General features: G+C 42.5%; 3 protein-coding genes across 9 annotated transcripts in view; all 3 read right to left on the reverse strand.

Moving 5' to 3' along the window:
• LOC105901228 (tight junction protein ZO-2) overlaps nt 1-14,039 on the reverse strand; it is an 82,547-nt gene extending 68,508 nt beyond the window's left edge. For 2 of the 5 annotated variants that reach the window (XM_031570584.2, XM_031570579.2), the window contains exon 1: nt 13,468-14,039. Coding sequence is in view for 3 of the 5 variants with exons in the window: in XM_031570572.2 (XP_031426432.1) it covers nt 4,941-5,047 (107 nt within the window). In the remaining 2 variants the exon portion in view is untranslated. Of the gene's footprint in view, nt 1-4,940; nt 5,235-13,467 lie in introns of those variants that run through there. The other 3 variants (XM_031570574.2, XM_031570576.2, XM_031570572.2) reach the window with 2 other exon arrangements.
• Nucleotides 14,040-14,455: 416 nt separating this feature from the next.
• Nucleotides 14,456-22,198, reverse strand: fxn (frataxin). The gene is made up of 6 exons (XM_012828540.3): nt 22,004-22,198; nt 21,555-21,668; nt 21,283-21,371; nt 20,791-20,911; nt 15,836-15,933; nt 14,456-15,701 (listed from the first exon to the last, which is right to left on the reverse strand). The coding sequence occupies exons 1-6, from the start codon at nt 22,100-22,102 to the stop codon at nt 15,548-15,550; spliced, it is 675 nt and encodes a 224-aa protein (XP_012683994.1). The 5' UTR covers nt 22,103-22,198; the 3' UTR covers nt 14,456-15,547.
• Nucleotides 22,199-23,624: 1,426 nt separating this feature from the next.
• Nucleotides 23,625-27,956, reverse strand: part of pip5k1bb (phosphatidylinositol-4-phosphate 5-kinase, type I, beta b) — a 32,918-nt gene continuing 28,586 nt past the window's right edge. For all 3 annotated transcript variants that reach the window (XM_012828550.2, XM_042708262.1, XM_042708263.1), the window contains exons 13-15: nt 26,809-26,944; nt 24,850-24,964; nt 23,625-24,642 (exon numbers count right to left, since the gene is read on the reverse strand). In XM_012828550.2, the coding sequence (XP_012684004.1) occupies nt 24,640-24,642; nt 24,850-24,964; nt 26,809-26,944 (254 nt within the window). In that variant the 3' untranslated portion in view covers nt 23,625-24,639. The remainder of the gene's footprint in view (nt 24,643-24,849; nt 24,965-26,808; nt 26,945-27,956) is intronic.

Genomic DNA, 27,956 nt, shown 5'->3' on the forward strand with positions numbered 1-27,956 from the left:
ACACACACACACACACACACACACACACACACACACACACACACACACACACACACACACACACACATTGCCAGTCTTGCTTGTTTTACGCTCCTTCTCTATCTCTTCCTCTTTCCCACACAGAAACACACACACACTTTCAATTTCCATTTTCATTTGTTCTTACTCTCACAATCTCACCACACATATCCCTAACAGAAAAGACCCATTTCTCTTCTCCTACGCTCACATCATGCTCCCATCATGCAAAGCAGCATGCCACTCTGATGAGCTGCAAACGTCTCCGCTGTCACCAGCGTTATCACATAACACCACACCTCACACAGCACACCTCGGGCACAACGCACCACGGGCATGCCTTCCTCCACCCAGCCGTCAAACCCGACTGGCAGACAGCTTGAGCTGGTGTCCACGCCACACGCCGATAAACGACAGCCACAGATCAGCCACTGAGATACGAAAAGAAAATCGAGAGCGCACTCAAGTATGCTGTTGACGCTCAAGCTCAAATCTGAGCGCGAGCTCACTCCCCACAAAGATAATTCATTATTCAAAACGCCCATCAATATTACAGAGGTAAACAGCCTAAGGTTAGCTGCTGTAAATCCGCCCTGGTTTCGAGTGAGGGTCCAGCGACTCGTCCGCGTTCCCAAATCAGCCGTGACAGATATTGATGGCCTCTGGTAGGCTCACTTCACCTCCCATAAACGTGAGTCTTCATGCCCTTCCAGCCCTGTGCACACGCTTTAAAGTCTGCTGGGAGTCATTGATGGGACCGAGGGGGGGGGGGGGGGGGGGGGGGGGGGGGGGATCAGTCACATTGGGCTCCTCAGCCACTGATCAAAGACCTCATGTCACCGCACGAGAGGGGAACCATAAATTGTGTCATGGGCGATTCGCTTCATTAGATTGAGGACATCATCATGGCTGAACATTAGGCAAGGGTGTTTGGGGACCGTCTTTAAGACAGCTCAGACACGCTAACAGACACACACACACACACAAATTATTACACACATACATGCACATATACACAAACAAACATACACACATGCACACACACACACACACACACACAAATAGCTAAGCCATTTCATTGAACGCTTCTACATCTATGTTTCCTGCTTGGACATGCCACCGGCCATTGTGAACAGCCATCAAAGTGCTGACTGAAGAATGCAAACCAATGCATGACACCAACCCAACTAACTTTTATAAAGAGATGAAAGCCTTTTCTCAATTTACTGAAATGAGAAAGGGAAAGAGGACGAGAGAGAGAGAGAGAGAGAGAGGAGAGAGAGAGAGAGAGAGAGAGAGAGAGAGAGAATTTAAATGAGCTTGATCTGTCTCCAGTGACATGGAGACCCTCTGGAGCACAGGAGTCTGATGTGTGGGCGGTCAGTCATCCCCCATCCCCCCACACACACTACCCCTCCCCGATGGCAGCGATAAGTAAACAGTGATAGACGAGTTGGGGTGCCTGATGACTCTGGACCATAGATCTGCATGTCGCAATTGCGCAATCAATATAGAAGCATTAATCTGTGGAAGTGGTTTCATAACACAGACTGGACCGCCTGATTAGAAAAAGAAATATGCCTCTCTCCCGCCTGGCAACTCTCAATGCAAATCACGCGCCAGAAAAACTATTACGCTACATATTTACCACTCACACACACAGTCTCCACTTCTGTAGTCTGGATCTTATCTTAAAGAAGGACACAAATTTAGGTGAGGTTTAGATATTATAAAAACATGAGGCTATAAGAATATCTTCACATCTATAAATCATTTCCATCACACACTTTTCTCAATGTACTGAAACTAAAGCCAAATAAAGCCAGATCCACAGTGTGTTTGTTAGCAGTGTGGTACAGGAATTGATGAAGTGCGTGTCAGCTCACAAATTCACCCAGTAAGGTCAAGGAAAAAGCAGCACTACACACACACAGACACACATACGCACACACATGCACACACACACACACACACACACACACACACACACACACACACACACACACACACACACACACACACACACACACACATGCGCGCACACACACACAGATTCACAAACAAATCATTTTTAGGTTGCTTGGTGTTCCCAAACATTCGCCCGCCATGAATCTACTGCACTCGCAATCCCTGAAAATGTCCATCAGTCCCCTTCCAACAGCCAGAAGGATCCAGACTGTCTACCAGCCCCTGCACTGACAGCATAATAAAACAGCCTGGTGTCTTAACTAGGTGAACGGACACAACACTACATTACAACTGCCCATCACACAGAGCATGTGGAGCCGCCTGCACTTTACAACACGCTATGTAAACACACTGCATAGATAGCTTGGACACATGGTTATATATTTATTCCATTTTTTATGCATGGGTTTAGATTTTCTCAGTTTAGTATAAAACGTTTGTAGGTTGTTTTTCTTTTTAGACTTTACTCCGTCTCAGTCTTCTTCTTCTGCTCTCTTTTTCAACTCCTTACTGGACAACAGAAAACGGCTGTGCACTAACACACACACACACACACATGCACACGCACTCAGACTTTCATGTGAACACAAGATAACCTGTGCTCCAAACCAAGCTGGTACACACATAGAGATGCAAAAAAACAAGTACACAGCAAGAATAGGTGTGCCTCTCTGTCTCTCAGGTTGCAGAAACCCTGAGTGCCGGAGTAAATCCATACATACATGACCCCCCTCCCGACACACACATCCCCAAAGGCAGAAACAGATAGCTCCTACAACTACCAGCATGCATACCACCCAGAAACTCAATCCACCACTCCACAGCCCTCTTCCTCTGTGAAGAAGTTTCTCTTTCTCTCCCCACTCTCTCCTCCACTCCCAGACTGAAAACAGAGGCCACTCTACCTTTCCCTCCGTCCAGCAGAAGCAGATGTTACTCGAGGTGCTGAGTATATCCGTTATAAAGGATGTCATTCCCAGACGCATGGTGACAGGATCGGAGGGAGGAGGTAAAAGAGAGAAAAAGAAAGAAAGAAAGAGATGGAAAGTGACACAGGATTAGAAGCAGAGAGAGTGAGAGCAAATGAGAGAGAGGGGGGAAAAGAGAGAGAGAGACATAGAGAGCGAGAGAGGGAGAGAGAGGGAGAGAGAGAAAGAGGAGGAAAGGTCCCTTGGTCTTGACGGAGCGGAGTGCTAGGCTACAGTGGGGGAGAGCCAAGTGCGTGCTGCTGCTGCTGCTGCTGCTGCTGCTGCTGCTACTGCTGCTGCTGCTACTGCTACTGCTGCTACTCTCTGGCTGCTGCTACTCGCTGATGGCTGCTGGTTGCTGCTGCTGCTGCTGCCTCCACTGGACCTATGAGCTAAGAGAGGCTGAGCGGCGTACCCCCACGCGCCACACGCTGACAAAGACAACAGGTGCAGCCCGAGAATGAACGACCACTCAAACAGCCACCCACCACCTCCATGAGCATGGTCCTGCCACACAAATACAAACACACATACAAACACACATGCACACAGACACGCACCGGCACACACAGACACACACACACAAATACATATGCATACACACACATCTACAGGACCATGCACTCATTACAGATAGACAGGGGGGTTCATTTTAAGCAAGCATGTGGAGATCAGTTATGCAGAGAGGAATGAGGAATACAAAAATGAGGATCTCACAAAAAATAAACAACATCCATGGAAAAATAACTACAGATACACAGTCACAGCTATATGAACACACAATTACACACAAAAAGTCACTACAATATGGACATGCAAACGGCTACAAACAAGTACATAATCTCCACAACACTAACCCACATCTAGACACACCCACACAGTCACAACATGCACACACAAATACACACAAACAAACCCACACACAGTCACAACATCATGCACACACAAAAAACTAGACACACACGCACACAAACACACCCACACCCACACACACACACACACACACACATTTGCTTACACATGAGGTTGTAACACCTCTCCACATTCCCCCCCCCCCCCCCCCCCCCCCCCTCGTAATTCATTATTCAGATGCCACTGTGCATTCCTGGCGTGCCCTCCGCACCGCTCTCATCCGCGCCCGGTCCCTGCCACCGCCGGTGGTGCTGCTTTGAGGGGAAAGTCAGACTAAACACAGCCAGGGTTCAACGGCAAGCCAGAGGGACCCTGACCCCAACCGTATCCCCTTTCCACCGTCACCCCTCCCGGTCAGAGTCACCCTCTGAGACCCTCAACCCTCTCTGACATCCAATCACAAATGCGCATAAACTTAAAGGAACACACAATCCCGATCACACATAGTTGCCCCTATCGGAGACTGACAGGAGGTGAGGTACGAAGACTTTTTAGTGATGCAGTGCATTCCTATTTCACAAAGGTGTGTGTTCTTATTTCTGTGTGAAATAGTGTTTATTTGCTATTTAAGAGTGTACATGATGTTGCTTTAGAATGTGTTTGCTATGTAATAAATATCCTTTCTTAATCCTAGAAAAAATAGCATTAGGCAAATAGTGAGATGAAAATAGACTCAATTATAATTAACAGGCATATTTGAAACATACGCTTTGTAAACCCCCTCATTAATCATCACATCTATCACATTCTCTCTGTCTTACACACACACACACACACACACACACACACACACACACACACACACACACACACACACACACACACACACACACACACACACACACACACACACACACACAGTCTATTTTGCTGTCCAACACACACATTTTTTTCTCACTCTCACTTACTCCCTCTCTCTCTCTACCTCTGTCTCTCTCTCTCTTTCACACAACGGCACACAAACACACACACACACACACGCTCACACATGCTCATACATGCTCACACACACACACACACACACACACACACACACACACACACACACACACACACACACACACACACACTTACTCAGGTGTTTTCCAGAGTCTCCTCGGTGGTGGCAGCAGTTCCCGTTTGTTAAGCGGGGCAATGCCAATGGCCACCTGCAGGACGGGGATGAACTTCTTGTACTTCATCTTCAGCTCAGCTCAGACTCACACTCACCCTGCACAGCACCCCTGACTTTACTCCACAGCTGGTGTGGGGGATAGAAAAACCCTCAACAACTGCCCCTATTGGTGCTCTCAGTCATAGCCACTGTCGCCCACACCGAAAGCAAAACAAACCGGCCAAAGAACCAACGCCAAGAGCAGCGTCCGGCAGCTTCTGTGCGCTTTTCAAAAACACTTCTTGTTTAAAGACACAAAACTAAATCAGATGGTCAAATTCATTTTGAGATTTGCGTCGGCCGTCACCGTTACGTAATTCAGAAAAAAAAGACCTTTAAACATTACACTAATGAAAATGCTCGAGAGGGATAATTATGTTACTAAGCCCGGGGCAGATAATGTGAAGAGTCTCTTCAATTTTCTGTAATCCTTAACTACAGCTTAGCCCTCTGCGCGTTAGGAGCGACCCTGGGAGAGAGCACTTCTCCTCTCCCCTCAAAAAGGACAGCCTCAGCGCAGCTTGATTTGAGAATAAATCAGTGGTGGGTCGGATGAGGTTCACTCGTGTCCCGTGTCCCCACCTGTGGCCTGTGCAGCACAGCGGGACAACAACAACAAAAACAATCCAACTATCTTTCTGTTTTTTTTTTCTCCCCCACCGCACATCCCATCGTAAGTAAAAGAAGAAGAAAAAACAACACAAGAACAAATAATCAGTTGTCAGAACAGCAGAGTTCAAGGCACAAAGCCAGCACGGGGCTGCACAAATGAAATTATTCGACGGCAGCTTGCACGAATGGATTATGATTACAAGGGTCTTGGGCCATGAGAGTGCCAGGATTTTGCTGTCACAGAGCGACGTTGCGGGTGAGCCAGGGGGAGGTTCCAAGAATGAATGGATCTAAAAAAAATACTCGTCCCACTGTAATGCTAGCAGACCAATGGACTGGTTTGTGTGCACATGGCTGAATCACAGATCTGAAGTACAGCCTCTCTCCTGTGGATCAGCAGCTGGGATTGGCCTCTCTCTAGCGGATCAGCAGCTGGGATTGCACGTGGTCCCAGAGTTACCGACAGAAGAGACCAGTGGCTGTACTTCAACAGTGAGATCAGCTCAACTTTCACAGTCATGGAGCCAAATCAGTGGGATTCAACTCAAAAAGTGGACTAAAATGGTCAGTGCATTGAAAAGCTGTAGCAGTGATTTAGGCTTGTTAGTTCAGCGTAAATAACCTGAAATACACAAAGGGAATGTTTTTCCAACCACTTCTGACGAGTTCCAAAGATGGCAAACAGTCAAGGAATCAGGAGCAATCATAATGATCGTGATGTGAGAAGTGCTGATGCTACAGTATGTGTCGTCTATGTTTGCATCACGCATCCAACAGTCTTCCAATAGTACTTGACTAATCAGTAAATGAATCCCAGTCTATTTTATCCATGGCTCTAGTTATCTACTTTATAGGTTAGAGATGATCATTAAGGATAAACATTAGGTTAGACTGAAACCGTGGTGTACAGAGAAATGCGTCAGGCACATGTCATGCAAACAGAAATCAAGCATCTGATCTCACGCGATCTTCTGACTTTAGTTACATAAAGCCAGCACAGAGGCAGGAATATTTCAGGGCTGAATTAAGCCTCACGGGAATCCCATCATGTCCCTATCTGTACCAAATTACATTGTAATTCCCTTCTAATCTCAAATCTTTTCTCTGCTTTACACAAACCCCTATGCCATGTAGAAATACAAGCTGGCGCAGGGATCTGTGTAATGTGTGTTATCCCTTAATTCAGACAAAGAAGATCAGGTCAAAGCCATACATCCACACCTATGAGTCTAACATACACCAAATAGACAAGCATACACAAATACACATAGCCTTTTCACTGCATTAGTATCAGTTATAAAAAGAATATTCAGGATCATGAAAGTGTAAAAAAAAAATTAAAGTGTGAAAAGGAAGGATATTCCAGATAGCAGGTAATTATTTGTGATGTCTGCTATGATATTTCACAAGTCAAGGAGGCAAAGAAGCACAAAATTCAGTTTCTCCACCTAATGAAACTCCACAGCAGAGTCATCTGAAAGACTATCTGTATTCCTTTAGATTTGTATTCTCCCTCTCTGAGAAAGGACTCTTGGCCACGAAGACCAATTCTCAGATTATTCAAATCGATCGCAGGGTTAAATCACATGCAAAAGGCTGAGGGTACAGGACCCGAATTGATTGATTGATGCATGCAAGGTCACATCTGCAAGCATGTGTTGAAGACCAAGAGACGTGCCTTTCCTTAAACAAAGCTGCAGCATCCTTCAACATCCTTCAACAAAAAGTCAAGCAAGTCTTCTTCAAATCAAATCAGTTTTCTTGCCTTCTTTCACTTGCACATTCAACCAAGGTTTAAGGGAAATATGTGCACTCGTTCTGAATTCCAGTTTAGCTGGATTTTATTCTTAACTGGGTCAGTTAAACGCAAAAGTAATTTTGGTACATGTGCCCTAGACTGTTGCTTATTTGCATTCAGTCCCAACGATTGCAAATATAAACAGCCAGCAAGGAATTGAACAGTGCATACATTAACATCATTAAGTTGCAGAAGGGAAAGACCTTCAAACAATGTCAATGTGGTTTCTAACAGTGGCACCAAGAGTATCTGCAATTACAGTCAACAGCAATTTATCTACATTGTCTGTGAAATATATAATTCAGTGGCAGCGCTACAGGAGGCAATCCAATATTGGACCTGTAAAATGACAGAGTTCTCTTTAAGGGCCGTCCAAAGCTTAATCCCTGGCTAAAACTGATGACACTTCATTATAGAGAGCATAAATTACACACATACACGACGGCATAAAGAGTTCCATAATGTGGATAATGATCATGGGTGTCCTTGTCCTCTCATTTACTATAAAATAAATACAGTACAAACCCCTCCCTTTTCAGAGATTTCGAAAAGACAATATAACATAGTGTAGTAGCCATTTTTTTTTATCTACACTGAATTATTAGATATCACACTTAATATTTATAATAGTAACAAATCATATCCAGATAGAGAAACACTGTATATAATCTATTTTTTTTTTAATTAACAAAAATATCAATTAAACTGAGACTGTATTACATTACACACTGTACATGTGGCCACGATAACAACACAAAGGAACCAGCTGCTGTAGCTGGCAGGGCAGAGACTGCTTTATCAGGGGCAACGATGCATCTTTATCCTCATTACTAATCACAATCTATTGTTAGACAACCTGCTTTGGGCATTAACGGAGGATGATGATGATGGTGATGAGGATGGGTGAAACAGGCTAGCTTATTATCTGGAGAGTATTCTGCTGGGGCATCGGTCAGCAAAGTGAAAAGGTGGAAGCTGACCCTGTTAAAATGTGTCGGGAGCACAGCATCGCTCACATTCATACTTACACAACAGCTGCTGAGAAGTAAATGTGGGTTTAAAACTAAATGGGTCGGTGCGACTGTGGTTACAAAATATGACTGATCTCTTAATTGAGTGGTTGAACAAAAATTATTTGGATGCGTGCTATGCCATTTCTAAATAGCAATTCATTTATGCAGCTTTCGTGCCTTCATGGAAATAGCGACTGGCAGTGTGGATCCATAATATCTGGGAATTAAGCACATGAACACTTGCTGTGTAATTAATGCTAACAAATGCACTTCTCTAGCATGGTTCCAAAAAATTACGACAGTTATCAGATGGCAAAATCAGTCAATCTGGTGAATGCTAAATCTTCCCTGTAATGCTCATGTAAAGCTTCTTGAGGTGATTTGACCATGAGGTCCAGGCGATGTGATTAAGGTGAAGGCTATGACCTGAGTGCTACGGCTACACCTTAATCATGGCACAGGAAAACGCCTCAGAGAGATGGACGTAAACCGGGCAAAACCGCAAAATCAGCATAATGAAGCAATTAAACTGGAGGGGCTTGACGCTTTGATTAAGTAACCACTTGGAATGGCTCAATTGCTGTACACTCAGACAAACAACATGCATTCAGGTGAACAGCACATGCTTAAATGGCAATCCACCACGACCCTAGAACAAATTACTCTGTGTAGTTTCATGGATCAATAATGAAAACAATTTGATATCGCCACTGCCTTTGCTTTTGCACTCCAGGCTTTGATACAAAAATAGTAACCCCCACCATTCCTCCAATATTGCCATGGCCCAATTCTTCAATATCTATCTCTTTTCTTAAATGACTACATAAATAAATCAGTAGCCAGGGTCCTTTTGTCATGTGGGAGATGTCTCTGAACCATCAATACTTAGACCAGAGAGGTTTTTAATCATCTGCCCCTCACAATTTATTCTTGGTGGCCCCAACATAATTTAAGAACAGGTTTGTCACTTTGTCAGACGCAAGCTGATACTGTATATACAGCATAGTGTGTGTGTATGTGTGTGTTTGTGTGTGTGTGTTAGTGAGCGCATGTTTCTGTGATCACATGGATGAGTGTAGTGGCATTCATGCATTTCTTGCAGGCCAATCCTGTGCTTGTGACTGAGGTGTTATATCAAACCTGTGCGATTGCTCAATGCATCACTATTAGGGTGCAACATCGTGGACAGGACACCTTCTCTGCCTCATTCTCCCTTCTGTTTGGGTTTCCAACCACCACTGTTAACTATGCACGGCACATGCGCACAACACACACCTGTTTAATGCAGCCAGGGCTCATAGGTAATTGATCTCTTGTCGGACCCGAGGGGCCTATAACACCTAATCTCTCTGTAAAGAGGGTGTTTTGCTCCATGCTATCTCACCCTGCTGCCCCACTAGTAGTAATACCATTGACTCTGTTTCACTCTCTCTGCTTATCTCCCTGGATTCTGTCTGTGAGCTAATGCATCATCCTCTTTGTACTATCCGGGTTTTTCTCTCTGCCCATGCATAGCTGTAAGAGCTTGTAGTGCATGTGAGTGGTTTTGCAAAGTATACAAATGAGAACTGAATGTTAGTATATCTGTGATTTTCCACTAGCCAGATCCATTTCTGCCTTACAGTATGCCCCAGACAAATTAGTGACATTGTTGACCGCTCTGACACCTCTTCCCCTGACTGGGAAAATCTCTCTCTGTTTGTGTGTGTGTGTGTGTGTGTGTGTGTGTGTGTGTGTGTGTGTGTGTGTGTATGTCCTTCCTGCTGTGAGTCACTCACACTGTCCCATTCAGGTGGACAGAGGTATGCATGGACTGCACAGCACAGCACAGCACAGCACAGCACAGCACAGCACAGACGCATCCGCCTTCATCCACTCTTATCGCTCAGTGGCCTTGGGGTCCAGCTGAAGTTAATACAAACATTTTCATTACACAGGGCCGGCTTCACCTTCAGCTTTCCTAAACCAAGGCTGCCCAAGGCTCACCTCTGACACCGGACTTATTAAGAGAAAATCAGCGGAACAACCTCAGGGTGAAAGAGCACATTAGGCACCGGTGCCCATACAGTGGAGAAGGCAGTGGTTAGCAGAGCAAGTGCTTTGCTTGTGGCATGGATTATTGGCCCTCATGAAAAGTGTATGTGGCTTTGCTTTCAGCTTGTTTGTTTGTTTGTTTGTTTAGCTAATGGCCAAAATCATTACATCATCAGTACCATCTCTGAGAGGCGTCAGTTTATGTCCAAATGAATGTCATTTATATCATGCAAATTTGAAAAAGCTGTCAAGTAGGTATTTTCCTGTTCTTTGCAGCTTGAGGTTGGGTTTAGATTCCAAAATGCACTTCATATAATTTTACAAAATGTGTTTTTACAGGTGAGTTAATTTGTTGCTCATCAGAGTTCGGTTTGCTATGCTAATAGTATTCTGGCCCAGCAAGTACAATTATTTGCTGAAAAAAATAAAATAATTCTGATGTTGCTAAATGTCTGGTTTGATGTATTCAGCAGGTTGCTAGAATATTTCAAACAGATTATTGTAAATTAGGAATGTTGAACAGTATCAGAGCTTAGCGTGCTAAAAATAAATTCTGTGGTTGAAACATCTCAACTTCAAAGTCTTCCAACATCCTTCTTTTATCTTCCTGGCAAAATGGAATGTATTATTGATTTTCTGCAGCAAAACCAGGTTTAATTACAGCACAAAAAGGTGTATGGCTAACACATAAAAAAATATCAAAAGTTTCAATACACCCTCATGAAACGATTACCAATTACAACTGAAAAGAACATGTACCATATATTTCCCACTTATATATGGAGATTAGACTCTTCAGATCACCCTGGTGGATAAAATGGAAATGTGCGCTCTCATCCACATTCTCACATCATCTCCAAATTGTGGTGTTTTCAAAGGTGGGTGCTCAACCCTAAAGCTCATAAAATGACCTTAACAATAGCATTACCATGACTTAAAGGTATACTGTGTAGGATGTAGGGGGATCTATTAGCAGAAATGGAATACAGAGAGGGCCTTTGAAGTGGCAACTTGAATTTGGTGGCACCGGCTGGAAGATGAAGAAGAAGCAAGAAGAGGAATCAGTGGTTGCTGGTATGGGCTAACCCTTGTGCTTAGTATTCATCAAAAGAAAAAGCAAGGGAGTGTGAATCCTCATTATCAAAACCATGAAACAAAACAAAGTCGGGGCAAGTGACAGCAGAAAACAAGGATAAACATTGGTATGGCCTTTCCCAGATGAAAATCGCTGATGTTTTCAGAGAGTGAAGCCGGAGTTGCCGGTTTTCTGCTGGATAGGTAATTTATTCTAGCAATATGAAGGCAATTTGTTGTTTGATAGCTTTAGCTAGAACATAGCCATGGACATAGTTACCAACACAAGTAACCTTTTTCCCTGTGTCAATTTGAAAAATATCTAATTGCTACCAAGATTGTCATTTTATATTTATGCACCAAAACCAGAATTTATGTTTGTTATTTGGACCCAAAAGACACAGTGACGGGATCAGCCCACACCTGCTGAAAATGATTGCCAATAAAAGGTAAAACTTTGGAGCTCAAGTCAGCCAGCAACTAATATAGCCAAACTTCACAATGTACTGTCCATGGAAGTTACGTCCCATAGGACGTTTTACAGACTAAATAACAAAATAGTTTTTTTTAAATATCTATCTGAACTAGCCTCATCCCTTGACATATTACGGCTATTCGATGCGGTCAAAGACGATGACATAATTTTGATGGTAGCTATTGGCACCTGATACAGTCTCCTACATGCATGGAGACGGACGGATTTACAGTTGCAATCTGCAACCTCACCACTAGATCCTACACACTGCACCTTTAATGGGTTACACCAATGAAAAACATTTAAAATCCTGTAAATACGATCTATTAGCAAAACATTCAACAATGTACCACAGTCAAATTATGTATGGTAATATTTCTGGACTGAGTCTTTTATGCAGGAACTCGAAATATTTTGATCCAAACAAACTAATCAGTTTTACCATTGCACGCTCAAATCCCTAGGGAAGTTTGCAAATCTCAGAAAATTATCTGTATATTTTTTCATTTTCTTAGTAGTCTCAATATGGGAGGTGAAAGAGTAGAAAAGAGGATGTGATCTCCCTTTTAAGTGTGGAGGAATCTAATTTACAGGGTGGCAGTAAGGGTTCAGCAATGGCAAAGGGCCAATGGAAAATTGAGACAAATTACTGCTTTGGAAATTGGAAGGATTCATTTCTCATCTTTGACAGTGACTCTGGTGCCCTGTAGACTGTGTGCTGTCTTTTTAATCTAAGATGAGAAATTTAAGAAGGGGGCTCCATTTTCCCTTTTTGAAATAGCTGTGCTTTGCTTGTTAGCCCTTATCAGAGAACAGGATCAATATTTGGACAGTAAGCAAGGATTTTGTCAACAACCTTGGGATGAGCCATAACCTAACCTCCACACACCCCACTCACTAACTGATAATTTTTCACATACTACTGAAAACTGCAGCCCATCCATTTCGCTCGCATCCGACAACCAGGCCAATTCTGCAAAAGATGCTGTATCCATATCAACCTTGCATGAGGCATTCTATCACCATCAGTCACGGACAGGCTGCTAGATTTGGCATTGTAGTGAGTTTGCTACTGCGCAGATGAAACTATGGGTGTGTCCTTTATTCCCCAGGCGCACAGGAGGCTTCTGCTGACTGAGAGAGCATGGGAATGACGGGAAAGTTCAGGGCTGCTTTCTCATACTTCAGCTGATCTCTGACCCATGAATGGCATGTATCTCTGTGCTTTTGTTTTACTTTGAAGTTAGATCCAATAAGTGACAGTATACTCTGTAACAAATGGCAGTAACACCGACTGGATTGCCCTCTATTCACTGTATATTTTTTCCAAACGGTGAATAGCTCTCAACAAGGAAATGGAAGAAAACACACAAGCTTGTGTTGTTTTTGTAGGAGGTAAACGAAGTTTGAAGAGGTTTTAAGACTAAATAAACGTATCCTACCTTTCATACGACTCTTCTTTTCTTCAAACCAAAGAGCTCGGCGTCAAGACATGAGCAGACATAACTTTCAATACCAATAATGATACGTTTCGGAAACACCAACAGGTGTAAATGGGAGTGTCCTGACGAGTCTGTAACCTTATCTACAATGTCCTTATATGGGTCGGATGGCTTGAGTAGAAAAACCAGTCCTTTCAGATAAACGTGTGTAACAGACTATTCATATCCTGGGAATTCATTCTGTAGACGTCATCGTCGCTTTTAAAATTCGTTAGCTCCTTCTTTTAAAGTGGATTAGCTCAAATACGGGCCCATCGCGCAGTTAATTCGCAGGGCCAGCTTCGTTGAGCGCCGAAGGATCTAAGCGTCAGATCTACATGGGTTGTCAATGATGGTGCTATGTTCCCATGGAAACTTTGAAAAGCTATTTCTGGCTCACTGTGTCAAGTGTTGCCAGAGAAATTTGCATGTTTTTTTCTTTCTGCTGAAAAATACAGCAATTATACATCATTGTGAGTAGTCCCACTAATGAGGCACATCATTTGTGTGTGATGCAAAATTAGAGCAAATTGGATGGGGATGTTGGAGACTGAGATGGCATCACGCGCACGAAATATTACATTTGTGCACTTATACATTTGATTATCATGACAATAAGCATACATGATATGATTTTATATGCAAAGCTCTTTGCTTTTTTGCATGCATACAAGTGATCTTTATGCTATGTTTACACAGGAGGTGGATTCATCTTCATGAGTTGCTCAAAATAAATCTAATCTGATTTATAAGGATGGGGAAAATCTTAGCAAATAACCAGTAACACATATGGATGTCCCACCAGTCCCCACATCAGCCTTCCGTTGGTTTAGATTGATGTGGTTTAAATCTCCAAGATGTCTGAAATCTTGATTTATGTATCCAGGTAACCAGATTGGACATCAAGACAGATGGCAGTTGAAACAGAGCCAGGACGAGTACAGATAAACACAGATAAACAAGTATTCTTTACTCACATTCATAGAATCAGCAATAATGTATACAACCAAAGGTACAAAATAACTCTGCAAAACCTGAGAAGGTATGGCATAATGACTACATTGGTTAGTGGTACTTTGTGATACAGTTTGTATTCTGGTAAGAATAGCTTTAGGATGAAGGTGAACAGTTTCCCAGTGTGCAGTCCACCTAACATGTATCAGTAATTCAACTTATCAAATACTCCAGAATCACAACAAAACTTGTTTATTTGTAAGACAAGCTCCTAAGAGGCTGTATAAAGGACAGAAGTAGATATGTGCAGAGGCTAAAACCGGCTAAAGCAAAAGATTCCCGCCTGGCATCCTCATGAATGTTTGAATAAGAATGAACCCAGGGGCTTATAGAAGAGGTCTCCCCTAACCATCTGCCTCATGTAATCCCCCTCTGTCCTGTATATACTAGAGCAGGCTGGGCTTGAATGATTCTACGGGGGAAAAAATACATTAAATGAAAATCGTGGGACTGACTTGTTTATGGCCCGTCGAAAACTTTTTTCTGGAGTGCAGATGCTGGCAGCGTTTTAAAAGAAATATTTAAGTTATTTTTGGCAACGCCCCAACAGACCGGGAAAACATATTGCAACATAGACTCATTGGCATGACGTCCATCTGACAAAAATGAATGTTACTGCATGCATGTTGCTGTGGACCTGCATAGAACAAAGCTGAATCATGTTTGGATTTGGACTGATTCCTGCCCACAGCTTATCTGACTTATGAACAGTGAAAGTTGATACTCTACACATAACAGGTACACTGTTGTGGTAAACAGAGTTATATATGTGGCTGTTGGGTATACATTCTATTAGAATAGGACATCCACCTGCAACTACACATGACTTTCATTTGATCAATCTGGCATACTTCAAGTCAGAGCAGTCTTAAAACATGATTTCAAGGCATTAATTCTGAGAAATTATAACTTTATATGGACTACTAGAGGGAGTGGGAATCTGTAGATATATGAAACTAGTTTCCTGTGATAAATAAACCAGTTTGTATGCTGTTGTTTCTATGTGGATATAGTATTAGCATGTGGGCTAAACTCCCTCTGGTCGGGAATGTATCAGGTGGGACAGGTCCATTTTAGACTTAAAGATGATGGAGAACTCATTTGACAGAAGCTTATGTAGTGTGACTCCATCATGTGAGTAGACCCAACGTTCACCAGACCAGTCATAACGTTTAGGCCCACTAGGTGGAAAAAAAAAATTATTTTAGGCAAACAGTTCCACAATGTTCACATTAGCATCAAAAACATCAGACGTAAGCAGAAAACAAAAAGGATACTTTTTTGCCAAGTGATTAAAAAAAAACAATTGTAGTACCTTGTAGGAGACGAAAGCCAAATCTGTCGGTTAGGGGTTTGTTTGTTGATGACATACGTGCCATGGTCGCCTCCTATTTTGACAGTCAGCACACCACTCTGTAGAGAGACAAGGGAAACACTCTGCCACTCAAACTCACAGCACCTAAAGACATGCGTGGGTATGAAGACAGAAGCCCCAGTCAAGTGTATACACTCAGTTGTGGTCTGTGGCTGAGAAAAAAAAAAAAAAAAAAAAAAAACTCCTACCCGCCATGCCCTACTGAGCAAGTTTTTGTTGACCTGTGGTATAAAAATATGCTGAGTATGCCTCTTGTGCATAGTGTTGTTCAATCACTAGCTCTTTGGCTGAATGCTTGGATATGAACTTCCCTGAATAATAAGTAATATGATTACTACACTTCATAAAGAACTGACCCTAAAAAGCAATGCTGATTAAATAACTTTTCCATCATTTCTTTAATTATAGTTATTACTTCACAGATTTGAAAACTCTTGTTCGCCCTCTGGTGACTCCATTAGATAAGGTTTAACAATTAAAAGTTTGTATGGACTGTTGATGGATATTAGTTTCATGTTTTAAGGGATTAAGAGATGCTTTAAGAGATTAGAGCTAGTAGATAAGGGTTGTGAGGTTATTACGATCCCTAAGTCTCAAACTATACCACTGACATTCCTCAGGAACTCCTTAAAGGACCAAGTCCCTTAAGCCACAAGATAAGCAAAATATTTTCCCCACCACTGAACCTTGATCACACAGCAATTGTAGACCAATTTTCTTTAGATGTTTCAAAATCATATTAACCCTATTAACCCTTCCGTAAAAATAGCACTGCCGTTATACTTTGAATGCTTGAGAAATAGTGGTTGTGAAGAGGTCAGCATGAGGACAAGAGAAAAACAAAACACATAGAACTTCCTGAAGTTCCCTTACCGTCCCGCTTATCCACAAAAACATAAGATAATCAAAGTAACGGTAAGTGGTTCTTGTCTACCGCATGACTAATGTTGAATACAACCCATCCCTTCCAAACTGTTAAATGCTAGAAGAGGCTTCAAATTATAGAATAAATGATGGAATCCTGAACTCAGAGGCTCATCCCAAACATGCACACAGACCACAAGATTCCGATTTGTAAATGATGGTGTTCATGTGGTGATCTGAGGCCTGGTCTTAGACAAACACTGGCAGTCACTATAAAAAACATAGTGTAAACCAGCTTTTTGAGCTGACAGCCCCAAATAAATGCCATACCTCACCAGTCAGTTAATCTGCTGGACTGAATTCTGAGCCTTTACACTTCACAGATCTGGTGCGAGTCTGAACTCCGCTGCCAATGTGGCCAATCCGAGCGATTTTCACATCACTAGGAACCACTTGTGCAGCGCCTATTCTGCATTTGCTCTCTGGCAATGATGAAGAGCCAATAAAAAGTTACGGCTGCACATTAGCGCTCTGCAATTCATCCTCAAGAAAAAAAACAGGAAGGGTGGGCGTGTTGGCGGGAGCAGGGTTATGTGGGGGCTCTGATAGGGGGGCCCTGTGTGTTGTTTATGGTCCTGCGTGTCGCTTGTGGCAGATGAAAAGAGAGTGCGCTGCCAGGCTGGGAACAGAGCCCGATCCGTCAGCAGGGACCACAGACAGCAGCTGTCCCGTCCGTGATTTAAAAAGTCACAGCTTTATTAATCATTCCTTCACAGAGCACAGAGACCAGAGCGGGAAGATGGCGAGTGAAAGAGCAAACGAAAGACAGAAGAGAGGGAGGAAGAGGAAAGGATGAGACAAACATAGGCAAAGAGAAAGTGGACATGCAGACAAAAAGACAAAGAACAAAGGAATATTGTCAAGAACAAAACAAAACAAAACAAAGAGACAGACGGAGAAAGAGAAGAGAGGAGAGATAGAGGGAGAGAAACTTGCATGGCAACATTCCATCCCCCAAGTGCATATATTTATCCCTGAATGAAGCCTGCAGAGTTGGAGACACTGTCAGACTAAATGAGACAGTGGCACTCTGGGCAGCCGGAGATGGACGGGTGGCTCCCCAGCAGGAGTCCTGACAGTCACTCCCCCCACAGTCCCCTACATCCCCCTGATTATTAATCTGGCAGTAGGTGGGGGGTCAGGATGTGTGGTTGGGGGGCGGTTGGGGTTGGTGAGAATCATGTGTGAATGACCCATCAACCTGTCAGCACCAGCCTACAGCACCTCCAGCCACACCCAGCAGCATAGCCACACCTCCTGACTAGGGAGGGAAGGAAGTAGGAAGAAGGGAAGGTCACAAAATGGAGCTCTAAAAATAAAGACAGACACATAAGTATGATGACAGGCGGGAAAAGAGAAACGAGACAAGTGCAAAGCATGTTGGGCCAAACGGTTACTCAGACGCTAGAAACAGAAGTCTTGTGACAGTCCAGTGTGAGTGGGGGGGCGCTGAGGGATCTGGGTCATGGCAACGATGAATCATCAGAACTGTATGTCAAACCAGAGCGAGCTTCATCAGCAGTCCTGCTCTCATCATAGTCACTGCTCTTTAGGGTTTTTTTTACGGCTGTACTGGACAGACTGTTAAAACGGGAGGTTTGATTAAAAACCAAAACTCGAGGCTTAATGGCGTTTCTTAACCATGCCATGCAGAAATGACAACCAACAGGAGCACCACAGACGTGTCAGATGCTGTTGCATCCAATTACTGGCCCCTAGAATGAATGAATCTTGGCAATTGTTGGATATATGCCTGTGTTTCAGTATTTCCCTTCTTTCTTTTTACACTTCTTACAAACCAAAATACTGGTTTTCATTCAAAGTAGATTGAATGGTTGTCACAAAAACATTTTAATTAACAACAGTCTACAAAAGGAAGTTGTCAAAACCAAGTGAATTTGGAAGTGTTGTGACCATGAGTGAGGCCACATACTAATCAGAATGTCTTGAGGACTCGTGTGGTAGTAGCTCCAGAGGATCATCAGCGCTCCCTGAACTACAGCTGAACTGCATTATGGGTCTGCGCTACACCGGGACCCATGCCTGGCCACCCGACTCCCTCCACAGCTCATCAGTCTTCCTGACGGCAGCTGTCAGTCTCCTGATCCACGGCTCACACGTGCCGCTCTAACCTTGACTCCTGTCGGGAGGGGGCTAGGGGGGGCACTCAAATGTTGACCCCCCCCCCCCCCCCTGCCATCATGGCTCTGGGTGACAGCATCATGTCATGCCAGCATACATTACGAGGCAAACTCTTCTTGCAGTTGTCAAAGGGGCCCACTGTCCTTCCTTTTAAATGGCCATCTAAATCTGGGGTGAGGGCCTTACAAGGGGAGAAAAAGACCTGTGCTCAAAATTGCTGAAGGCACATGGGCTTAGCTTGAATAATAATGTAAGCAGGAGGTTTAGAGAAGACCATTAAAATGATGGAAAGAAACTTCCAGTAGGATTTAAGAGGGATGGATGATGGCCATTTCACAAGGCAAAAAAAAAAAGGCTAAACCAGGCAGAGCATGCGGCAGTCAGGCTGTTCCAAGCTGAACATGGTACCTAGGTGCCCACTGACTTAGTTCTTCCAAGAAGTGCTTCTATCTGATATCATACCAGTCGTAATAACGTTACTGAGCCTAGTTACGGTAAAAGAGCCAATCCAATTATGTGGTTTACTGATGTATGGGGAAGAAACAAGAGTAACGGCTTTGTTTCTTTTTAAGTGGTCATTGGTCATAAAAATGTAATACACTGGTCTTGGAGGCACACAAGAGAAACTGGACTTTCTTTTTTTTATGAATTACCAGGCTGACATATGCATTGGCTTCGGCTGACCCGATCTCTCAATGCCACCTACGGCGAAGCCCTAATTGCAACCACTGAAGTAGGGCAGAAATCAATACTAAAATGAGAACAACAGTGGCCTGCCTGCATGGAACACAAAGTGGAAAGCTCTGGACAGAAAATATAGCTCGTTTTGTGTGTGTTTGTGTGTGTGTGTGTGTGTGTGTGTGTGTGTGTGTGTGTGTGTGTGTGTGTGTGTGTGCGTGTGCGTGTGCGTGTGTGCGTGTGTGCGCGCGTGTCCTCAGTCATCTTGTTATCATGGTTTATTGTAAGCTACCCTGAAGTGCTATGTAGCAGAGTATCTTACTGACTTATCAGACACCACAATATGAAAGACACTATACTGGTTCCAGTGTTGCCCCAGGCAAAGTCAACCCCATCTACTCACCACTAAATTCCTTTTGAAAGCTGAGACCTGACTGTACTTCTACCACCAACAACCCCCACCATATCACAATAACTGGCACAGTGCCTACAACTTAAATAAACAAAAAACCTTACTGGACATTTTACTCATTGGGACACAGATACTGTATTACTACCACACTCATCTGTTCTTAGTATGCTGCATGTATTTTTTATTTTTTTTTAATCTCCATCATGCCCTTTCACATTTTAGGATAATGCTGACAGGGCCAACTAAAAGGACAATGCATCTGTAAACACCAAAACAAATCCTTCCATTTTTAAAAGCACTGTGTCAAATCTGTATAATCTGAATGACTGTATCCAAAGCTACATCAATTCTAAAATGGTATTGATGGTAAATTGTATGAACATGACTAGCCTGAAGTGAACTCAGTGGTTTTTACCTGATGTGACACAAAACAACACAAGGCGGTGACTTGGTGTTTATAGAGATATTATGATTAGTAGCTTTTTTTTAAATGTATGCCTCTGACCTGTCAGTGAGGAACACTTTACTGATTGCTATTTGGCAATAGTTTAGAAGCTTCTACATGTAATTTAAGACAATGGTACCCTCTACTGGACATCTGAATGAAGCACATGGGGGACATTTGACACATCTGGGTAGCACCTATGTTAAGTATTACTATTACTACAAAAACTAATAATCCTGAATAATGGCACACCTCTGGCATACACAAGACCAGATGAACAATCCTCTGACTTACAGCAAAGACAACATCGTAGTCGGTTCCAGTAAAGTTGTCATCAGCAAGATCTTCAAAGTATTCTGCCAGAGCATCCAAAGTTTCTTCTGCTAATTTATCATACACAGCTTCAGTAAACTCTCTGTCAGATAAACACAGATGGTTTTACTCAGGATAAGTTCAGTAAGAAACAAGATAAGCTCAAATGATACTGTGCTCATTTGTAATGAGGCTGATTCAACTAGCCTAAACAATTACAAGTGCAGAAGGCAGTTTTACACCAAAAATGAGTCTGAACACACTTGCAATAACAATATAGTAGAAATGTAAAATAATAATTATAAATATTATTATTCCATACATCTTAATATTTCCTCCAGTGCCAACAGAAAGTTAAGACAAAAAGAAACATGTACTGAAATATTTTAAGCATGCCACTATGAAAATGGTTGACAGTCCTGCTGTCTCCTCAACATGGCTTCAGTTAAAAGACAAATTAAGGAGCTACATCACCCTGACTGCAGAGCATTCTCCCCAGCAAATGTAGGCGTGACATTAAAGCATCTCTTTTGAGCATATCCCACTTGTTCAGCATGTAACCACTGTGATAACACAAAACATAAAGAACACCATTTGACAATTCACTGTGGAATATCCATACAAGTGACATCAGTAATGCTTCATCAACTCATTCATTGGTTCATCTACAGATGCCTTCATGACAGCACTCTGGCACTGCAACTTTCTAAGACATGTGGCCGAAACACTTATCCTTCTGGGTTTACCATAGGGTCCAGCGTCCTTCTGGTCATCGGAGATGGTAGATTAATAGGTCTACATTCATTTTGGTCCAATGATGTGCTGGATGTGTGACGAGCCACACAAGGTACACACAGACTCTGGAATACAAATCAAATTTGATAAACAATATCTGCCAAACTCCGAAAAAGTTTCTCGCTAACCTCACTGTCATTACTAGATATTGATACATCGTACCAACATTTCATTCTGTCACCCAGGATGCAGTTAGCTAACGAGGATTAGCAATATGACGTATAAACACATTGCACGTAGTTTTATGTACAGATGCGCCAGTCATTGCTATTCTGATGCTAGCCGAATATCTACATAGATAAGTTAAGCCTGTTAGCCATGCCATTATAAGAACATCTATAGTTAGCAAGCCAGCTAGGTATTGCGGTACTTTCCTAACGATGTTAAACGACAGACGTACCTCTTTTTGCAGGTATCTGGTTCCTTGGGATGATGTTTTTGAAAAAGAATTCAGTAAACTCTTGCAAATATGCCGACCTTCCCATGTAAACCTTAACATGTTTGCACGCCGGCGTCTAATGTCAACTCTAGCTACGTAACAAGACAGTAGCCAATCGATTAGCTCTGCCCAACAGCAACAGACCAATGCAAAAACACTATCGACTCAATAGGCGAATGTATTAAAATGTCTGTTGACTATCTCGCGAAATGAACTCAAGCAACGCGAGATCACCATTTCAAACTAGTACAGTAGAGTCTATAAAAACAAAAGGACATAGGACATGGGATTGGTAACAATCCCCTAACCTCTGCAATCATTAGCAATAGAAGCAATCGGTTTTTATTAAAAAGACACTCCTCTTATACTAGCCCACAGTAATCTTAGTAAACTGGGTCAATTACTAAATAGATATATCTGTGGTTTTAAAGTAGCTATAAAATCAGCCTATAAGGACTTTGCTATAGTGAACCATGACTCTACTATAGTCTATGCTTTATTATAGGCTTAGACCTGTCCTTTGTATAACCCTGCTTTACAAACAGTAATGGCAATAACAAAAGACTTAAGCCTGTCATCAAGAGGACAAACAAAAACATTACATTGGACAAACAAAGACGTCTCCCTTGTATGTCGCTTTGGACAAAAAAGTCTGCTAAATGTAAATGCAAACACAAGGATGAGAAAGGCTGTGAAAGGGTATATGACCTCCTTATGCTTGTACTGTTTGTTTGGGGGTTGACTGCACACACACTCTCAAACATCCATTGTTGATTTAAGGTACAGTCCGCAGTTCTAATCCAAGACACATTTTGTCAAATTGAGCAAATTGTTCTTCATGGTCCTCAAGCTGTCTGTTCCATGTGTGCACTGATACAATTCTGGCTCCTGGCTCTGTACATAGGAAACAAACTAGAGGCTTGGAGCCATACGCTATTCCAGCCAATCAACATGGACTAACAGGACCACGGAAGGGAGGAGTGCGGAAGAGAGGAAGGGAGTGATTGGCTGTTGAACTGAAATATTAACCTTTCACCAGAATAGTGGACTGAACCTCTTAAAAAAAAAAATCATGCTGAAACAACAGACATCCCTTTAAATTAGAGGTAAAGTATTGTGTAATATAAAAAGAACACTTTTTGCACATTATTTTGTCTACATTGTTGTAAGAACATTATTCTTCCATGCGGTATACCAATGAGGCTAAATGGGATTTAACTCATTGGATTGATGATACGTTTTGTGTGGCTACATAATTGTTGCTAAGAGACCAAAAAGTCAGCTGCTAGCAAACCACTGTCACATAGGAAATTACTGCTTATTTCAAAGATGTTGAGGTGCAGATAATTACTCTACAGATAATTAGCCAACTTTACTGGTCATTAGAGGATGTCATGCACCATAATCTACACATTAACATTCCTCACCTTTCTTAAACACCACTGTCTAAAAATAGATTTTTAATATTCCCCTCAGTCCATCAGTACAATCCCCAGAAGGCATTCTTTCTCAGGTAGAGCCAGTCATTCTGAGGGTATGGAAATTACATTGCTGTGAGCATTTCATGAAAGAAACATAGACGTTTGTGTTTTGACAGTGATTTAATAAATTATGGTCTTAAAACCAACACATGTGCAATTATAGAATTCAAAGAGATAACTTTGATATGATCTCTCTAGAAACAGATCAGCTGCGGAGCTGAACACGGTACACTAGCCTATCACTTATCTTTAAGCAATAAACAGGATGCAGAAATATGAAAAGGATATCCTGAGAAAATGCATTTTCAGTCATGACACCCTCACCCCAAAACATTCTTTATTCATCTAAAAGTCAACAGTTATTCTTCATTGTCTCATTGTGTTATTGACAAAAATGAACACAACAATGCACATACTACATATATGTTTAAATGTGCGTTCTCATTGAAAGAGTTCAGGCTTGGCAAATCACCTAAACCAAATATATGAGACTATGTTTAATACATACATACTATCCTTACAGAAAAAGTGCCATTTGGGAAGGGGGGTGATGAGCACCACCCTTCTATTCCAACCTGCTTCCTAGCGCTCAAAGATCCAGTCACACAGTCATTTGTCTAGGCAGCCTCTAACCCATGAAGAAGTTTGTCTCTGTCACTTCCCTCTGCTTGACTTTGGATGAAATGGGCAGAATGTATCACACCAGCCTCACAATTTGGCTCTGTGTGGATATCAGGTAATGCACACATCAGTGAGTCTTTACAGCTTTCAAATGCAACATCAGTCATGTACATCGTCCTGGGGGGGAGGAGGAGGAAGATGAGGAGGAGGAGGAGGAAGAGGTACATTGACTTCTTCATGTCTGGAATGGATGTCATGAATGTTTATATTTCCCATGTATTTCTCACACCTCTGCATCAGGTGTCATTTCCCCCCGGGTGTTTATTTTGACAAAAGGCAAGGAATGGCATGCCATCTCTCGACAGCTGAGTAGATGGATGGAGCGGAGCAGCGTAGTGTTGTGGTGTCGGGAACATCTGCTTCACCAGAGAAGAGTCGCAACCATCAGATGATTGAATAAAAGCGCAGTGATAATGGTCTGTGTCTTATGACATCTCACTGCAAAATAAACACAGAAAACAAACAGATAACAGCCCATGTTAGACATGTGAAACTAACATACCAGCATATTCTAAATCTTTGTTGAGAATGATGTCATACATCATGCATTTATCATATCAATATCAATAGTTATGAAATGCAGTGACCATTAACATGGTAATGCTAACCCTCTGAACAAACTGTTCTGTGACTTGCGACACTTACTAAGTAGATATCAAAAGACCCATCATCTCTGTCCATGTCCATTGTGCTTTGCTCTGATGTCAAGCAGATGGCGCTGTCCTCCAATGTGAAGGTGGAGCTCGACGCCGCATCGTCCCTACAGAGGGGACGCAATGCAAATGAGCATGAAAAACAGCAGCGCTCACAAGTTTCTGGGACAGATGTCTGGCATTTCAATGCTGTGCCCCCAAACGTACTGTGTCTAAGATAAACCAGTTAAAATAAAAACGTTAAAAGGAAAAGGTGAGTTCTCTTAGCTGTGATGTTCCAGGATGTGAAAGATCATAATGTTAAAAGATGATAGCTTAAAAATCCATAATGCAGAGACACACCCTTTCAAGGGGAGACGCACGTAAAGAAAAATACAGATAAACCAGCCTGTAACCAGTGTTTAAAAAAACGTATATTATTTCTTGTTCAGCACTTCAAGGCACATTGATCTAGAAACCTTTCTTCATTAAATATTTATAGTTAATCAATATGTCAACTTGGATGTGAAATGGTTCATCAAATCAGAGGCCGCTCTGGTTCTAAAACAAGGCTGAACGTCACTGACGTTCACAGGAAATTCAATCATTTTTGACACTAAAGGTACATGGCCTCTCAAATAAAAAATGTGGCATGAAAAAAAAAATGCCCCAGAAAACATTACATAATGGGTTCCCAGCCAGCGCCAGGGGGCAGCTGAAGACCAAGAGGCCTCAAGATCAAAGGAGGCTAACAGAAAGTCACCTGACTCTGCTTGAGTTTATTGCAGGAATGTGTTTACTGTTTTACTGCCAGTAATTACGCCCAAAGATTTTGCCAACTTCATCAAACCGTGGCAACGGGTTCACCCCTCACTTCCTGTCTCGAGATGTAGGCAAACAGAGTATGTCTTGTTTTACATGTCTAACCTCAGAGGCTACTCATTAACATACATTTACCTGACACCATTCAAATATTTTCCAGGTTATCAAATCCACCCAGTCCTGTTGAATGTGGTGCCTATTACATTGTTGAGTGTTCTATGGCAGGTTTGCTGGATGGATTTAATACAAATCTTGTTATCCATCCATCAATGTATGCTTTACTTTTATGATTCAAATTACAGATTATTGAAGTTTCAAATGGTAACATGAAATCTTTAGGGGTAACATGAGACCTCTCTCCTTGATCACTTTTCAGTTTGTATGTCACTCTGTATACCTTTATACTCCGCCTACCATATGAGCACTGTTTTCAAACACAACACTGTCTCATCTTGACCATCTTAAATAAATATCCAAAAAAATTACCCCAGGCGTTTTTTGTGATGGTCTATTGGGAAGTGATAACGGCTTGTGTTTGGGTACACCCTTCTAACTGCATCAGCCATCACCTCAGGCCAGTCACACCACTTCCTCAGGCTCAAGTCACCTTCACATCAAACACCCTCTTTTGTCAGCCTTTTTTATCAACAAACAAGGGCATAGTCAGACCCTCGTTTAGCTCCTGCTTAAATATTTAGTGAGTCTTTTGACAGGGAGTTTGGCAGCAAAACAGGTGCGTGACTGGGGCAAAAGATCAAGATTAGCGACCCGTCAGCAGACTGACAATGAAAGGACAACACCAGGTGGCGGGTGTGGCCAGGTGTTGTGAATGGATCAGAACAGCTAAAAGGTTCAGATGACAGTTCCACATACACAGGAATCCCCCAGGCTGGCCTTTTGTGCATTATGGTTCTGCAATAATTCTCAATGAGTTCTGTGGTTAACAGCTCTTTCCTAAAAAACAGAATATACATCCCAGTCTGATACCCTACAAACAGGGTAGGTGTCAACATAGTGACCAAATGAAAGACAGCAAAGGTACGGGAAGGCAAGATTATTTTGAACTTCAATGGATGTCACCCGAAGTAGTTTTTCTCTGTTTTTTTTCCCCACAACAGAATATTCAGTGTATACATTCTAAGGGCATTACCCGTCCTTGGAGTTGTTGTCCAGGTATTGCTCACTGACGAAGATGGATGAGGATGAGATGGTGGTGCCCATGGACGAAGCCTCATACAGGGACGGCGTGACTGGGACCAGGTCAGGGCGGGCGTAGGAGTCAAAAACTGTGACAAGAAATGACTAAGCTGAACAACACTAAACCACAACAGGATATTTGAGTGTCAGAGGCAGTTCATTCAGACACTTCGAATAGTCACATGGGAGGATTCAACACTTGTATTTCCTGTAATATAAATAGCACTGACAATTTCTGAGAACAACAAAAAAACCTTCCTTGTGCACTGTTACTCAACTTGAGTAAACTTCTTTGTCCAACCCTTGGCCTTTCTTTATAAAAGGAGCGCAGTAAAACTGCTGAGATTCCATTTCCCCCAGTAATGTTATTGCAGGTTCCTTCTCAGAACATGTACCTATATACCCTTCAGACACTCTGAGAAGTACACAGGATTCCTTCTTAGAACATGTACCTATATACCCTTCAGACCCTCTGAGAAGTACACAGGGTTCCTTCTTAGAAAATGTACCTATATACCCTTCAGACCCTCTGAGAAGTACACAGGGTTCCTTCTTAGAAAATGTACCTATATACCCTTCAGACCCTCTGAGCACACAGGGTTCCTTCTTAGAACATGTACCCACATACCCTTCAGACCCTTTGAGAAGTATACAGGGGGAGACACACAGGCACCTCTGTTGAGCCAATAACCGGAACATTACACATCGAAATGGAGCCTTTCTTAAGAATGTATCTTCCTCTTTTGAGCCATCACCACACAGGAAGAGCTTATACCGTTTACAACTCTCACACTGCCCCTGCAAGGCCCAGCCCATGAATGAAGCAGGCTTCTGTCAGACTGATAATATCTTCAAGAAAAAGAGCAGCCACCCAGATCACACAAAGCCTTATGTGGGGGATGGGTGGGTTGGTGGAGGGAACACTGTGTGAATGATATGAGAACCTTTCCTCAACACAGGCAAAACTGTCAATGTCATGAGCTTTAGTCAAGTCAGGCTAACACCATTGAAATATTTTTAACTTTGGTCTGCTTTTTATGAAGACGGTTTTTTAAGGACATGGCAGTAACTCAAGGCCATCTTGATAAATGGCATAAATAT

The sequence above is a fragment of the Clupea harengus genome, chromosome 7 (genome assembly GCF_900700415.2).
Source record: "Clupea harengus chromosome 7, Ch_v2.0.2, whole genome shotgun sequence".
Classification (NCBI taxonomy): domain Eukaryota; kingdom Metazoa; phylum Chordata; class Actinopteri; order Clupeiformes; family Clupeidae; genus Clupea; species Clupea harengus.